General features: G+C 40.9%; 1 protein-coding gene across 1 annotated transcript in view; it reads left to right on the top strand.

The window, feature by feature from the left end:
• Positions 1–14281, top strand: part of ttc39a (tetratricopeptide repeat domain 39A) — a 35584-nt gene that overhangs the window by 19695 nt on the left and 1608 nt on the right. Inside the window, exons 5-18 of the mRNA XM_037698352.1 lie at positions 6082–6213; positions 6818–6858; positions 6966–7033; positions 7116–7180; positions 7277–7376; positions 7576–7641; positions 8827–8935; positions 9029–9096; positions 9176–9235; positions 9505–9666; positions 10584–10675; positions 11851–11971; positions 12284–12395; positions 12551–12665. Of these exons, the coding sequence (XP_037554280.1) occupies positions 6082–6213; positions 6818–6858; positions 6966–7033; positions 7116–7180; positions 7277–7376; positions 7576–7641; positions 8827–8935; positions 9029–9096; positions 9176–9235; positions 9505–9666; positions 10584–10675; positions 11851–11971; positions 12284–12395; positions 12551–12665 (1311 nt within the window). The remainder of the gene's footprint in view (positions 1–6081; positions 6214–6817; positions 6859–6965; positions 7034–7115; positions 7181–7276; positions 7377–7575; positions 7642–8826; positions 8936–9028; positions 9097–9175; positions 9236–9504; positions 9667–10583; positions 10676–11850; positions 11972–12283; positions 12396–12550; positions 12666–14281) is intronic.

Here is a 14281-nt window from a genome sequence, read left to right on the forward strand (position 1 = left end):
AAGAGCGGAACAACAGAGTTGAAGCTGGTGTTTATTCTATATTTTCATCGATATCGTCAGTGTTTGTGTACATCTATTTAAAAAAATATATATATAGTTTTTAAGGCACTTCTTTCAGCTCAATCATTACTGATGCTTTGTTGGTCTCTTTTTCCTGTCTACATCAACTACTAGCTTTAATTTCTCAAGAATCAAGGCTGTTGGTGCTCCATAAACTCTCTACTTGACAAGACAAATACAATCTGATTTTATTATAGTATGTTATGTTATGTATCACAGTATTGTCATTGGTGTCATCCAAGGAGGTCAGAGTCTTTTCAGCACAGTTGGTTTTAGAGGGTTAGCACAGTGATACTAAAACAACCTTATTATTCAAATTTCCAGTGTCGGTCGAAAGTTATTCACCATGTTTCCATTTACAATATAAGTCCGGTGCATTTAGTCAGAAATTAACGGTTTTGCATGTAATGATTCTCTTTCTGTTGCTTCACTTTGTTCTTTGTTGTATTGCAGAGTTAAGTTGAAGGTGTCTGCATTTAAGTGATTTGTAGAAATTAGATCTCAGCTCCTCTCTTGAATCACGTGACAAAAATAACACAAATTTGAATCCAGTTATTGCAATGAATTAAATCTACAGCATCATTTTAGAAGATTCACAGTTTGATGTCATGCTTGAATAAACCTGCTGACAACAATGGAAAGGTCATGCATGCAAATCTCTCTCTGCCACTCCACCTTTTCTCAGCAGCTGTTGTTTTTAACTTCCTGATTGTCATGCTTCTTGTTTGGCTTTTGGTAATCTAAAGCCAAAAATAATTAATAATAATTCAGAAGCTGTGCATAATCTTGTGCTCAGTTAAAGGCACACATTGCAAACTTTGAAATCAAACATTAAAAAAAAGCTAAATTAAATGCTGTTGGGGGGAAAAAATACTCTGGTTGTTTTCTATGCAATTCTAAAATGTGGTCAGGTACTTTGTGGGGTTTCTATCTTGTTCTCCTGCACTCAGCTCCTGTCTCACCTGTGTCTAATTATTATCACCCCAGGTGCTTTTCATTCTGTCTTGTCAGTGTCCTGTATAAAGTTTGTCTTTTCACTCCTTTGTCCAGGCATTATCCTTCTGTGGCTACACTTTCTGTGTCTACTCCACTTGTCATCTCCTTTAAAAAGTTGTTTTTTTTTGGTTTTCTAGTCAGCTCTTCTTTATTGTATTTAATATATTTTTACATACTTTACCTTGGAGTCTCCTGTGATCAGCCAGCACTTGGGTTCAACCATTAAAGCAGAATTATGTCAGCATGCCCAGAACAAACTGAACCCAGCAGTAGGATGATTTCCATTTTCGAGTTCTTGGCCCGCGAAGCAGACTAAACTGCCCAGCGGGACAAGGAGAAAAGGGAGAGAGAGGAGGCAAAGTCCGTCATCTGATGGGGCAGTTTCTAGATGGAAGAGTCCGGGCCTGCCCGAAGACGACATAGCCAAGTGGTGGATATACTGCCCTCACCCATCTTGGTGGAGGAAGAAGAGAGGAGGAAGGCTCAGTTCAGGGGAACCCGCCTAGCTTTCAAGCTGGCTTGTTCAGTTCCACTCCTTGCTCCTCGTCCACCACATTGCTACCCTCTGCCACGCTGCTTGCCTCCTGAGTTCCACAAGTGGTCACCGGAGGAGGATCCAGAGCCAGATGATGAGCTCTGGTTTGACCCTGGTCCTAGCTCACACCGGTGCCGCAAGAGGGGCTGATGGCAGTACTGGACCAAACCTGCTGACCTCCAGCTCCTCTCTCCACCCAAGTCTTCCCAGATACAGCTGGGGAGCGTTGGAGATTTTCGCAGGCGGGGGCAGTTGAACCCTTGCCACCGGGAGAGCAGTCATGCTCTTGCTCGTTGGAGGAACAGCTGAGCTCACGCTCTGACGGATCAGCCGAGTCTGTTCAACCGAAGAAGCAGCCGAGGCCTGATCAGCCGAGTCCAGTTGAGCCAAAGAAGCAGCCAAGTCCTATTCAGCCGAGGAGGCAGCCAGGTCCCGATCAGCGGAGTCCTGTTCAGCCAAAGAAGCAGTCGAGTCCATTAAGCTGAGTCCTGCTGAGCCAAAGAAGCAGCTGAACCCACTTTTCTGTGTCTCCACGGGGTCCGGCCATGACACTTCATCACCCTGTATCTCCATGGGTGTCGGGGACAACGAATGACATTCCTATGTCTCCGTGGGCATTAAGGATGATGGCCTACACTCTTGTGTCTCTGTGCGCATCTGGGATGATGGCCTACACTCCTGTGTCTCCATGGGCGTCGGAGACGACGACCACGCTCCCGTGTCTCCATGAGCATCTGGGACAATGACCCTGTTCCTCTGTGCCTCTCTGTGGATGTCGGGATGATGATCCTTTTCCTCCATGCCTTTCCATGGGTGTCTGGGATGATGACCTTTTTCTTCTGTGCCTCTCCGTAGGTGTCAAGGATGATGACCCTTTTCCTCTGTGCCTCTCCCTGGGTGTTGGAAATGCTGACCCTTTTTTCCTTCGTGCCTCTCTTTGGGTGTCGAAAGTGGTGGCCCTTTTCCTCCGTGGTTCTTCATGGGTGTCGGAAATGATGACGTCTGTGCTGTAGCATCCCTGGTCGTTGCAGACTCTCGGGTCTCTATGCCAGCTGCAGCCCCCTCGTTGGACTCGCCGCTGGCTGCAGCTCTCATCGCTGGTTCACCTGCAGCCGCAGTCTCTCAGTGGTCTCTCTGCCTGCTGTCGCAATCTCCCATTGGTCTCTTCACCTGCTGCTGCAGTCTCTCTAGTGGCTTCTCCACCTACCTCCACTGCCTCCCGGTTGGTTTCCTCACCTCTCTTCAGCATGAGTTGGAGAGGTTCTAGGTGGATGCCACTCATGCCCAAAAATAGACTGTTGCCCATCAGAACTCTTGCCTCATTCTGGATGGTCTCCCAGCCATCCATCTGGGTGTCTGTTCCGCTCTGGATGGTCTCCTGGCAGTCGACCTGAACTCTTGGGGATTGGTGCTTTTTCCTTTGTGTTTCCCAGGTTCCTACTTGCCAATGTTTTTGTTTCTTTGTCCTTGTGTTTCACTTTGTGCCCTCTTTCCTCCCTCCTCCCACCCAAGTTGTGTGGGGTTTTTCTTTGAGGATGTCAGGTGCCATCCCATGAGGAGGCAGGGGTTATGTGGGGTTTCTGTCTTGTTCTCCAGCACTCCTGTTTTTCCTCCTTGTGTCAGCTCCTGTCTCACCTGTGTCTAATTGTTATCATTCCAGGTGTTTCTCATTTTGTCTCCTCAGTGTCCTGTATAAAGTCTGCGTCTATTCACTCCTCCTTTGTCCGGGCATTATCCTTCCATGGCTACATGTTCTGTGTCTGATCCGCTTGTCCTCTCCTTAAAAAGTATTTTTAGCTGTCCTGTCAGCTCTGCTTTGTTTTTTGTTTTTTTAAATCAATATTTTTACTTACTTTACCTTGGAGTCTCCTTTGATCAGCCAGCTCATGGGTTCAACCATTAACTGCAGTAATATGTCACACTTGATGTAAACAAAACATTGTTATTTGTATACTTTACTCAATTATTAGCACACAAACCTCAAATTTTCAGACTTCTCATTTCAGACGTCTTGGATGTTGTCATTGTACATTGACCTATTTTAAGTCGCTGTGGCTGTTTTCCAAAACGGTGTGTGTCACCAGAAAAAAACGCTTGTAAATGCATAAATGCATATTATAGTCAGCAGACATGCGCAAATTATGCTTCAAAATTTGGATTTAATTTTTAAATTTAATAAATTGTGCAGAATTTGTTTCTTTCTTAATAAAAACAAATAAAAACTTTCTTTTTAACAAAAAAACGAAGTCCAGATGACATGATTCAACCTTTTTTGTTGTTATATACCTGGATGACTGAGAAAACAAACTTTGTGTTCTTTCTTAATGTTTTTATTTTATTTAAACCGTTCTTCACGTTGTTGTGATAAGTACTTAAAAAAAAAAATTCAAATGATAGTTTATGTATGAGAGAGATGACCGGTTTGAGCAGGTGAGTCACATCTGTGGTTAACAGCGGTAAACTGAGCAGAATGACAGCATTCCTCTCTGCACACCTCTGACTGTCTGTTAACAAAACGTGCCCATTTCTATCACGTGTTTTTAATGTGTAAACAATCAGCTCTCACTTAAACATGAACACTTTCATCCTTTAAACCATTGATGTAACTTTGGTGCAGAGTTGTTCATTTAACATGTAATTTAAAAAAAATTTTGTTCTAAAAAATTGTTTGGTTTACCAAGTGTGTGTGTGTGTGTGTGTGTGTGTGTGTGTGTGTGGTGGTGGTGGTGGTGGGGGGGGGGGGGGTATAATGTTTTATTGTGGGGACCAATTTTCTAAAACATCCTACATTGTGAGGGCCAAATGCTCCTTGTGGGGACCAAAGCCTGGCCTCAATAAGTATAAGTCTCGTTGATGTGTTAGGGTTAGGTTTAGAACTAAGGTGTGAATTGTGGATCGGTTAGGGTTAGGTATGTACTTGTAATGTTAGGTTTAGGGTAAGGGACAGGGTTAGGCTATAGAAATGAATGGAAGTCAATGCAAAGTCTCCACAAAGATGGAAAAGCAGGTGTGTGTGTGTGTGTGTGTGTGTGTGTTTGTTTTTATATATATATGGGTTTGTTTGACATTGTGATCTGTGGTGAAAGCAGGGAACGGGTGGAAGAGAACTTGGAGAGGTGGATGTATGCACTTGAAAGTAGAGGAATGAAAATCAGCGGTAGTAAGACAGAGTACATGTGTGTGAATGAGAGGGAGGCTGATGAAACAGTGAGGCTTAAAGGAGCAGAGGTCACAAAGGTGCAGGACTAAAAGAACTTGGGGTCCACTGTCCAGGAACATGGGAAGTGTGGTAAAGCGGTGAAAATGAGAGTCCAGGCAGGATGGAGTGGATGGAGAAAAGTTTCAAGAGATTTGTGACAACAGGGTGGCAGCAAAGGTCAAAGGAAAAGTTTACAAGACAGTGGTGAGACCAGCTGTGTTTTATGGTGATGGACAAAAAAAAAACGGGAGAAAGAACTGGAAGTAGCAGAAATTAAGATGTTTAGGTTCTCCTTAGGAGTAACGAGGTTAGGAATGAGATCATCAGAGGTACAGCACAGGTTGCACAACTGGGAGATCAAGTTAGAGAGGCCACTCTGAGATGGTTTGGACATGTACAGATGATGGACAGTGGGTATATTGGTAGAAGGACGTTAGAAATGCAGCTGCCAGGAAAAAGACAGAGGAGATATATGGATGCAGTTAGAGAGAACATGGAGGTAGTTTGAGTGAGGACTGCATTCGAGTGATACAGCGGACAGAGTGAGATGGAGGAGGATGACTCACTGTGGCGACCCCTGAAGAGGGAAAAGCCGAAAGAAGAAGATGAAGAAGTAGTCTTCAATGGGACAAGTTGGACCTTTTTCTTCTTTCATTATACTGGTACTTTTATTAACTGCCTTATAAAAGTGGGCAAAAAAGTTTGTGTGTGTGAAAGTTTGTAAGTACCTGTTATTAAAATATCTCATGAATCATTGGATGGTGTTTAATAAAACTTTAGTACCTACTAAATGTTTGTACCTGTACAACAGATTAACTTTTGGAGCCAACCCAATCTAAAATGGCCACTCCAGTCTATTGACCTTGGAAAACACAAAAAATACCATAATTCAGTGAATTTTACAACCATTGTGGTAAAATTATGTGTTGTTGTAGCTGAGAGTCATTCACAACACATACTTCAAGTGCTAGAAAATGCACAAGATTTTTGTTTAAAATGTTAGCTTTAACTTTTGGAAAGTACCTGTCTGTTAGCAAAATTTTTCATGACACATTGGACAGATTGCAATAAAACTTGCACAAAATAATCAATAAACTTGTACAAAATAATCAATAAACATCCATATGCATCTTCAACTGAGTCAGTCTAAGTCTAGATGTCTACAACTCTGGAGTAAATGGTGGGCGATATGCATTCCTTTGAGGCGTTCTAGGCCTTTACCTTATATGTACTCCAGCTGAAACAATAGGCCTTATAACAATTAATTTTACCATTTTGTTTTATTTTTCAGGTCCAAAGACAGCATGTACCACGCTCTGACATATGCCACTATTTTAGAAATGAAGGCCATGATGACCTTTGACCCCCAGCACATTTTGACTGCAGGAAGCACCATGAAGGAGGCACAGGCTCTTTGTCAGCGGTGAGCCATTCCCACAGTAGAGTAAAATATTGTAAACAAAACAAATGTGTAATGATGACAGTGAGTTTTTTTGTTTTTTTTTTGTACATCTCGTGCTGAGTCAGTAGCCTAGATGACAACTGTCTCAGAATAAATGGGTGGTCGGATCATTTTTAAAAGAAGGCCAGTTTTTGAGGCCTGATCTTTTCAAACAGGATAGTAAGGCAAATGGAAACATTCAGATGTGTGTTGCTGCCTCCTATAATCCCTGCATCCACTTTATTAGACTAAAAACTAAAGGGACATGCTAAGATTGTTCTGACTCATTTGCAGAACAACTTACAAAACAAGTTGTAATTAGTCATAATTGGTCTCAAAGCCATGTGAGAATAGAAAAACAACATCCTATCAGCCCACCCTGACTCTGAAAATGACCATAAAGCTGCAATTTTCCACGTTAACATTGTTGGGGCTGGTAGAAAATGTATTACACATTCTGCATTGTGTGTCAGCATCCTGTTCTTCTGAATGAAGCCGAGTCACAGCTTGCAGGGAAGTGAAATTAGAGAAAAAAAAATGAAGGACAGTGCAACAATTACAGGTTTTTTCTTGCTTTTTTCGTCAGGCACAGGAAGAAATCGAGCTTCTCTAAAAACTTCACAGAAGGTGTGTAGATAGAACAAGTTTAATGGGTCATGTTTTGTGTGTGGCACCTGTGAGAGGTGTATTATTAGTTTGCATTTGTGTGTATGACGTAATCTTTTCTACCTCAGAGGAGCTGCATGCTGAGGTTTGCTATGCTGAGTGCCTCCTGCAGAGGGCAGCACTCACCTTTCTTCAGGTCAGCAGCCAGGGAACATTGCAGTCTGCCACTGATTTTTGACCATTGTTTTAATCACTTTTTTCTAATTTTTCTGGTTCAGGATGAAAACATGATCAGTTTCATCAAGGGGGGAATCAAAGTGAGAAATAGCTACCAGACGTACAAGTGAGAATCCCTGACACATTAACACCAAGGTGTGTGTTTCCTGCGTCTTGTTTTAAGCTCTCCTTCCTCATCTCTTTGATATACTCCTCTACACAGAGAGCTTCACAGCGTTCTCCAGTCGTCTGGATACACTCATGGTGATAATCATGGTCATTTTGAGGGCGGTGTTAAACTGGGAGTTGGAGCCTTTAATCTAGTAAGTGGTATTCTGAAAGGAGACACATTTATAAATTGTAATTAAATGTACTACAAGCATAAAACAAAGTTTAAAATGCAGAAAACTGTGTGTGTGCATGTATCATTTTGCCATGCCTACACTGCTAGAAATTAAATTTAATTGTATTGTTCAGGAAAAGGTTGTCTTCTCATTTCCTCTGCTTGTCTACTTCCTGCAGATGATTTCCATGCTGCCCACAAGGACGCTCAAACTGCTCGAGTTTGTTGGGTTCTCTGGTAACAAGGTGAGTCGTACTGAAGGCAGATAAACATACAGCATCTGTTTTAGATATTTTCAAAGGAGGTGAAACTTTCTGCTCTCTTGTAAGTGCAATGTATCCTCCTGTTTGTTTTTATTAGTCTAAAAAATGGGTAATAAAATGTATGGCCACTAATTTACGAGTCAAAGCGTCTGTTACTTATAGTGAAATTCTTTACACTACTACTGATATGACATTGAAGACCCTGATACATTTAGTGAAAACATGAAACAAACAACTTCAAGCAGACTGAAACTTTTGTCCTGACTGTACAACTGTACAATTTCTCTGTGTATTTTTGCGGTTCTGAATTATGCTTCTGCTTTGTGCAAAACCATGGCTAAAAGTGAAACTCAAGTTTTACATTTATTTTACTCGATTTTTAACAAAACGCAAATTCTGACAAAGTTGGGATGATGTATATAAAGTGTAAATAAAAAACAAATGCAGTGATAAACCCATGTTTTATTCACAATGGAACACCGTAAACAAATCAAATGTTTGAATGGCAGCACGACGGCTCAGTGGTTAGCACTGTTGCCTCACAGCAAGAAGGTCCTGGGTTCAATCCCCAGTTGGACCTGAGGTCTCTGTGTGGAGTTTGCATGTTCGTCTCGTGCTTGCGTGGGTTTTCTCCGGGTACTCCGGTTTCCTCCCACAGATCAAAAACATGCATGTTAGACTGCCTTCAGGCCCAGGCCTCCCTTGCAAAAGAGATCTGTGATCTCAGTGGGATTTGCCTGGTTAAATAAAGGTTAATAAATAAATAAACTATGAAATTGTACATTTTTGGGGGTGGAAATTAGTCTAGACCAGTTTCTGGCGTATTTGGAGGGGAATGTTGTCCCCTTGTCTGATGTGGTGTTCTAGCTGTTCAAAATTCCTGGGTCTTTGCTGGATTTTTCAATTGTTGATGTTTCATTGTTTTCATTTAGTAAACAGTCTGGACTGCAGGCAGGTCAGTTAAGCACCTGGAATATTTTATCATTTATAAAATTTTACTAAAAGTATCTACAATTTTCATCGCCCCTCATCAAAGGAGAATCTTAGTTTAAAACTCTACAGAGGAATCCAAGTCTTTGTTTGTGTGGGTTTTTTGCTTCTTCTACCAAATGATCCTCTTTGTTAAATGTTTTTGTCTGTGTTTGTGATTTGTGTGTGCACATGTAGGAGTTTGGTCTTCAGCAGCTGCAGGAAGGCTCTGCAGAAAGCACTTTCAGGTCGTTCCTGTGTAACATGCTGCTGCTCTGTTATCACACATTCATGAGCTTCATACTAGGTGAGCTACGATATGCATGGATTTCCATGCATCTGCAAAGATGTATAAGAAGTCAAACATTTTTGTTTATTTTGCTGTCAATGTCATTTGCAGGCACTGGTGAAGGAGATGTTGCAGATGCAGAAAATCTTCTGCAGCCTTACTTAAAAAAATACCCCAAGGTTTGCTTAGTTTTTATTCACATTTACCTATAATTGAAAGTGTCACATTCCCAAATATAATCTGTTGAATTTTCTACAGGGATCCATATTTTTGTTCTTTGCTGGTCGGATAGAGGAGATCAAAGGCAACCTGGATGCTGTAAGTATTCTGCACCTAAAAATTACTCATCATTGTACTGCTGCAGTGATCCCATTTCATACCAAAGATCCCTTTTTTAAAGAGAGAGCATTTTTATCATTGTAACTACAAGTTAAAAAAAGGTCAAATTTCTTATAATGGATGTGTTTGGACACTTTAAGCTTTCAGTCCTGCACAACTTTTATTTTGAACTCAACTTGTTGTCGCAGAATGATTTAAAGATTAATTTAGCATGACATCGACTCATTAAAACATGACTTCTGTTGTAGGCTATCAAGCTATTTGAGGAGTGCTGTGAGGCTCAGCAGCAGTGGAACCAGTTTCACCACATGTGCTACTGGGAACTGATGTGGTGCTTCACATACCAGAGGCGCTGGAAGATGGCCTATTTCTATGCAGATCTGCTAAGCAAGGAGAACTCATGGTCCAAGGTGGGACACCAAACTGTCAGATATACCGTACTTGCCGCCGCACATCACACTTCCGTATAAGTTGCATCAGTCCAAATATGTCTAATAAATTGGGAGAAAAAAACATAAATAAGTCGCCTTACCATATAAGTATCCTCTATTATTCGCTGACGTGTCGCGTTTGTTATGCGTCACCGCTGACCACCTGGAAACCTGGGCCGGTGTTGTGCCAAAAATCGATTGGCTGCCAAATGGCGACTGCGAGAGCATGCAATGGAGGACTTTAACAAGAATTTAACAAGATTAACACTTAAAAACCATTATTTGTTTGCTCAGTGTTATAGTAAAGGTGTGTCTTAGTTGAACTTTTCCTTAATAAATGAACTTTAATGGTCAAATCTGCTGCATTTTGCCTGGGCGCCACGGCGAAATGCAGCTGATTTGACGTTTGCTCCAGGAGTTCCGGAGCGAGACGAAGGTAGCTGCTATGGCAAGCCAAGTGTCTCATTAATAGCCACTTTTACCTTTTAATGAGACACTTGGCTTGCCATATTACTCGAGGGTCCTCTAGCGGCTGCAAATGGTAATGTTTAATATTTTTCATGTCAAAATGAATGAACTCGTCAGATCTCAGCCAAAAGTTGGGTTATCAATATGGGGGGAAAAAACGTATATTAGTCGCTTCGGTGTATAAGTCGCAGGACTTGCAAAAATGTGCGACTTATACACCCGCAAATATAGTAAATATGTTATGAAAAGAACAAAATTTGAATGTGTTTTAATTTAGTCAGTTCCATGTAAGTAAAAAAGTTTTTAAACAGGCAACTTCTGACTTCAAACAGATTTTAAGATAAAAGAATGCCTCTGTTAAGATGTAGCCCTTTTTATTTAAAGGTAGGATGAAATTGCATGTGTAAGCATATTTTTTTCCCCCTCAGGCCACTTACGCATACATGAAAGCAGCCTATCTCAGCATGTTGACTGAGGATGACTGTCTAACCTTTGGGGAGACTTCACTGACTCTGTTCAGGTACGAACTCAGATGCTGCTTAAATTACTGACAATAATGTGAAAATAAGATAACTCACTCTTACTCATCTTTGAATCGCTGTGTAAATGTTGCAAACAAAATTGTTATTGTGAATGGCTGGGAAACTAGAACATGAACTGATAGCCAAAAGGCTTAAAGTCACAAATGAAACTCAAGGTTTCAGATTTTATTAGCTTGTCAGGTGTACGGTTTGTTTGTCTGGCATCTGCTAAAGAGTCATAAACGCCCAACAGGTGGAAAAAGACGAAGCGAGAAACAAAAATTGTATGGCTGGATTAACATTTTTATGGCTGGATTAACATTTTTATGGTGCAGTTAGTAAATGACTTATCAGGAAATGTGGAAGTCAAGTTCAGTTTAGCAAGCTAAGAATAATAATATTGAACAGAACTAATTTTAGATTTACCAAAATGGCTAAGTCAGTAACTGCAGTATATCTTGAGGAAAAAGGTATGAACCTCTGAGGTATGGCTTTGATGTGTAGCAAAACCTGCACAAATATGACCTGGAAGAAAATTCTCCTTCCATCTTTACTTCAAAGGTCAGCATCAGGACGTTGTAGAAAGATCTGCCGAATAAGCCTAATTTATTGGTTAGGGTTTAGGAAACAAGTCATTTTGACAGATTTAAAATGGAACCCACAGACTGATGAACATGTGGGTGTGCTTTAAATGATTCAGTCTTTCATGAAAAGGAAACACCTTCTGATTGTTAAATCTTAAAGAATCTAAGCACTTGAATACTATTTTAAATTCAAAACAGGACTGGAAAATATGGTTGCTGAAGTGGTGTTACTGAGTACTGTTCATGCTGGACTCCCAAAAATGGAAAAAACACACAAAGAAAAATGGCTTTTGGTTGGGTGAAAGAATGTTTTTTTTTTTGTGTGTGTGTTTTTTTTTTTGGTATAAAAAAAGGAAATGTAGACAGAAAATGTGTCCAGCTCAACTTATATCCTTTTTTTTATTTTTTTTTTATTTAACAATTTATTGATCATTTTGGTATTCACATCAACATAATTTTTGAGTATGTTCACTGTATTTGAAATTATGTTCTGGGAAAAAACACAAGATTATCTTGTTTTTACATGAAACCTTTGCAACATCTATTTTCACCATGACGCTATGATTTATGTTTGTTGCATCATGTTTCAGGCAGGTCCCTGGACTGAAGCAGAAAATAGCAGGAAAATCTTTACCAACTGAGAAGTTTGCAATAAGAAAAGCCCGCCGCTACTTTGCAGAGAAACCAGTTCCTCTTTCTGCCCCTCCACTGGTCAGTTCTGGACATCGTTTGTGTGCAATACAAAGTTACTCGCAGCATTTCTTAATTTACCTCAGTTTACAGTACTGCATTACAGTATGGTTTATGGTTTGTTACAACTAAGATTGTTCAAATAACAATATAATAAAGCTTTGATGTGCTGATTGATTTATGACTGCAATGCTTGAGTTTCACAACAGTTTGCAGAATATTTTAAGAATTAATTGTGACTTGAGCTGACGCACAGAGAAAATGCTTACCTACAGCAGTAGATAATGACTCCCTGCGCACTGTCAATGATTTCTGTGTTTGCTTGGTGTCTAGGAGATGATGTACATCTGGAACGGTTACACAGTCATTGGTAAACACAAAGACCTAACCGAGGGCATGCTGGAAACCCTAGATGAAGCGCAGGCTAAACTTGAAAGCCTTCCAAGTAAGAAAAAAAACAAAAAGAACCTATTTACAAAATCTGTCTCCTTTTAAAAGCAACCGTTAAAAGTTGGTTTAAAATGTGTTTGATGTTTTATAGATTTTTAAATAACTCAAAAAGTGATCCGTTTTGTCCGTTCGGTTCTCTTTGTTTGTCAGGGTCAGAGTTCACCATAGATGATCAGTGTCTGTTGAGCCTCTTGAAGGGTCTCTGTCTTAAACACCTGGGACACACAGAAGAAGCTGAACACTATTTTACCCTCGTCCTCTGCAAGTAAGCCTCTCTTTCTCTCCGTAACACAAATATACTATAATACTATACTATACCATACTATATAATATAATCACTGTAATGCCACTTTAATTGGTGGTATGTCACTTTATCTGTGCTGCTGATTATCTATGCTGCTGATCTCTTGCCTTTATGCTGTTGTTTTCATACCCATCTACCATACTCACTACAGACTCATGTTCGGGCTGTTGTTTAATAAACCGTATTATTTTATATTATTAGTGTTTAGCGTATATTTTAGGTCTTTTAGCATATTGTTTAGCTAATATCTTAGATTATTATTATTATTATTATTATTATTATTATTATATATTTTATTTATACAGCTTAGTTCCCATTGAGCCTCGAAGACTCATTTATGCCCCTTTTCCATTAGTACCGGTACGGGCCGACTCGACCCTACTTGGCCCGGTTCTGAGGCTTTTCCATTAGTACCGGTACTTAGCACCTGTTACTATTTTCAGTACCCTTGGCTCTGTGGTTCTAACCGGTACGAAGAGGTACAAAAACGTGACGTCAGTACACTGTCGGTCACCGATTGGTCGGGGGCGGAGTCGCTGGATCCTTCAGAAACGTTTCAAAACAATAATCCGCCATTTGCAATTTCTCGGACTGGAGCAGCGGCTGGACTTATTTTAAAGATTTTAAAAACAATACTGACAACATCTTGGTCTAATGTTGATGTGCTGGCATTTTTTGTGCTTGGTGGCCGACAACATAATTCAGAGCAAGCTGGATGGAGCTCTGCTGGTGTAACCCGATCCTCCCTCCGGAGCCTCGGAGCGCCAGACCGGGCAGGGCGTCATCTCCCCGGCTCCAAGTTCAGCTGGTCACCGCGGAAGAACCTTCGATGTGCCGACTCGGAGGCTCGGGTTCCAGATACCAGCCTTGTGTGCTCAGAGCTCCGCAGGTCACTGCGAATCTGGAGATGGGGACTCGCAGATGGCCGTTGCGAGACCCCGGCCGCGCGTAATCATGAAGGCTGAATCCCGATCCCGCCCGGCAGTCAGGCGGACTGGACAGTCTGGGACGGACGCTGGAAGCGATTTTTAAATAAAATAATATTTTGTTTTTATACAAAAAATGTTTTAAAAAAATGCTGAAGCGATTTAAAAATGATTTTTTTTTTTTTTTACACGTAAAATGTTTTTTAAAATCGCTTCCACCGTTCGTCGCAGACCGTCTCTGCCCGCCTGTCTGCGCAGGTCGGACCTTCATGATTACGCGCGGCTGGAGTCTTGGAACGGACTCTGTGAGTGACCAGCTGAGCTGGAGCTGGGAAGATGAGCCTCCCAGCTTCCTCCTCTCCGGAGGAGAGGATCGTGTGACTGCGGGCAGTGTCGTGCGAGACCAGCAGAGCGTTGAAGATTAAAAAAAAAAAAAAAAGACGGTGCCAGCTTCATCATGAAATCCTGTTTTCACTTTAATGACTGTTAACTCAGCTGAAAATCATAAAAAGACACAAAACTATTGGATATCAGGAATATTTCCCTCAAACATGTTTAAAGAAGAGACGACCTTCAGTTCAACTTTATTTTAACTCACGAATGTACAAATCACAAAACAAGAACTTTAAAGCAAAGCTAAAAATAAAATGT

The sequence above is a fragment of the Nematolebias whitei genome, chromosome 3 (genome assembly GCF_014905685.2).
Source record: "Nematolebias whitei isolate Nwh7 chromosome 3, NemWhi1, whole genome shotgun sequence".
Classification (NCBI taxonomy): domain Eukaryota; kingdom Metazoa; phylum Chordata; class Actinopteri; order Cyprinodontiformes; family Rivulidae; genus Nematolebias; species Nematolebias whitei.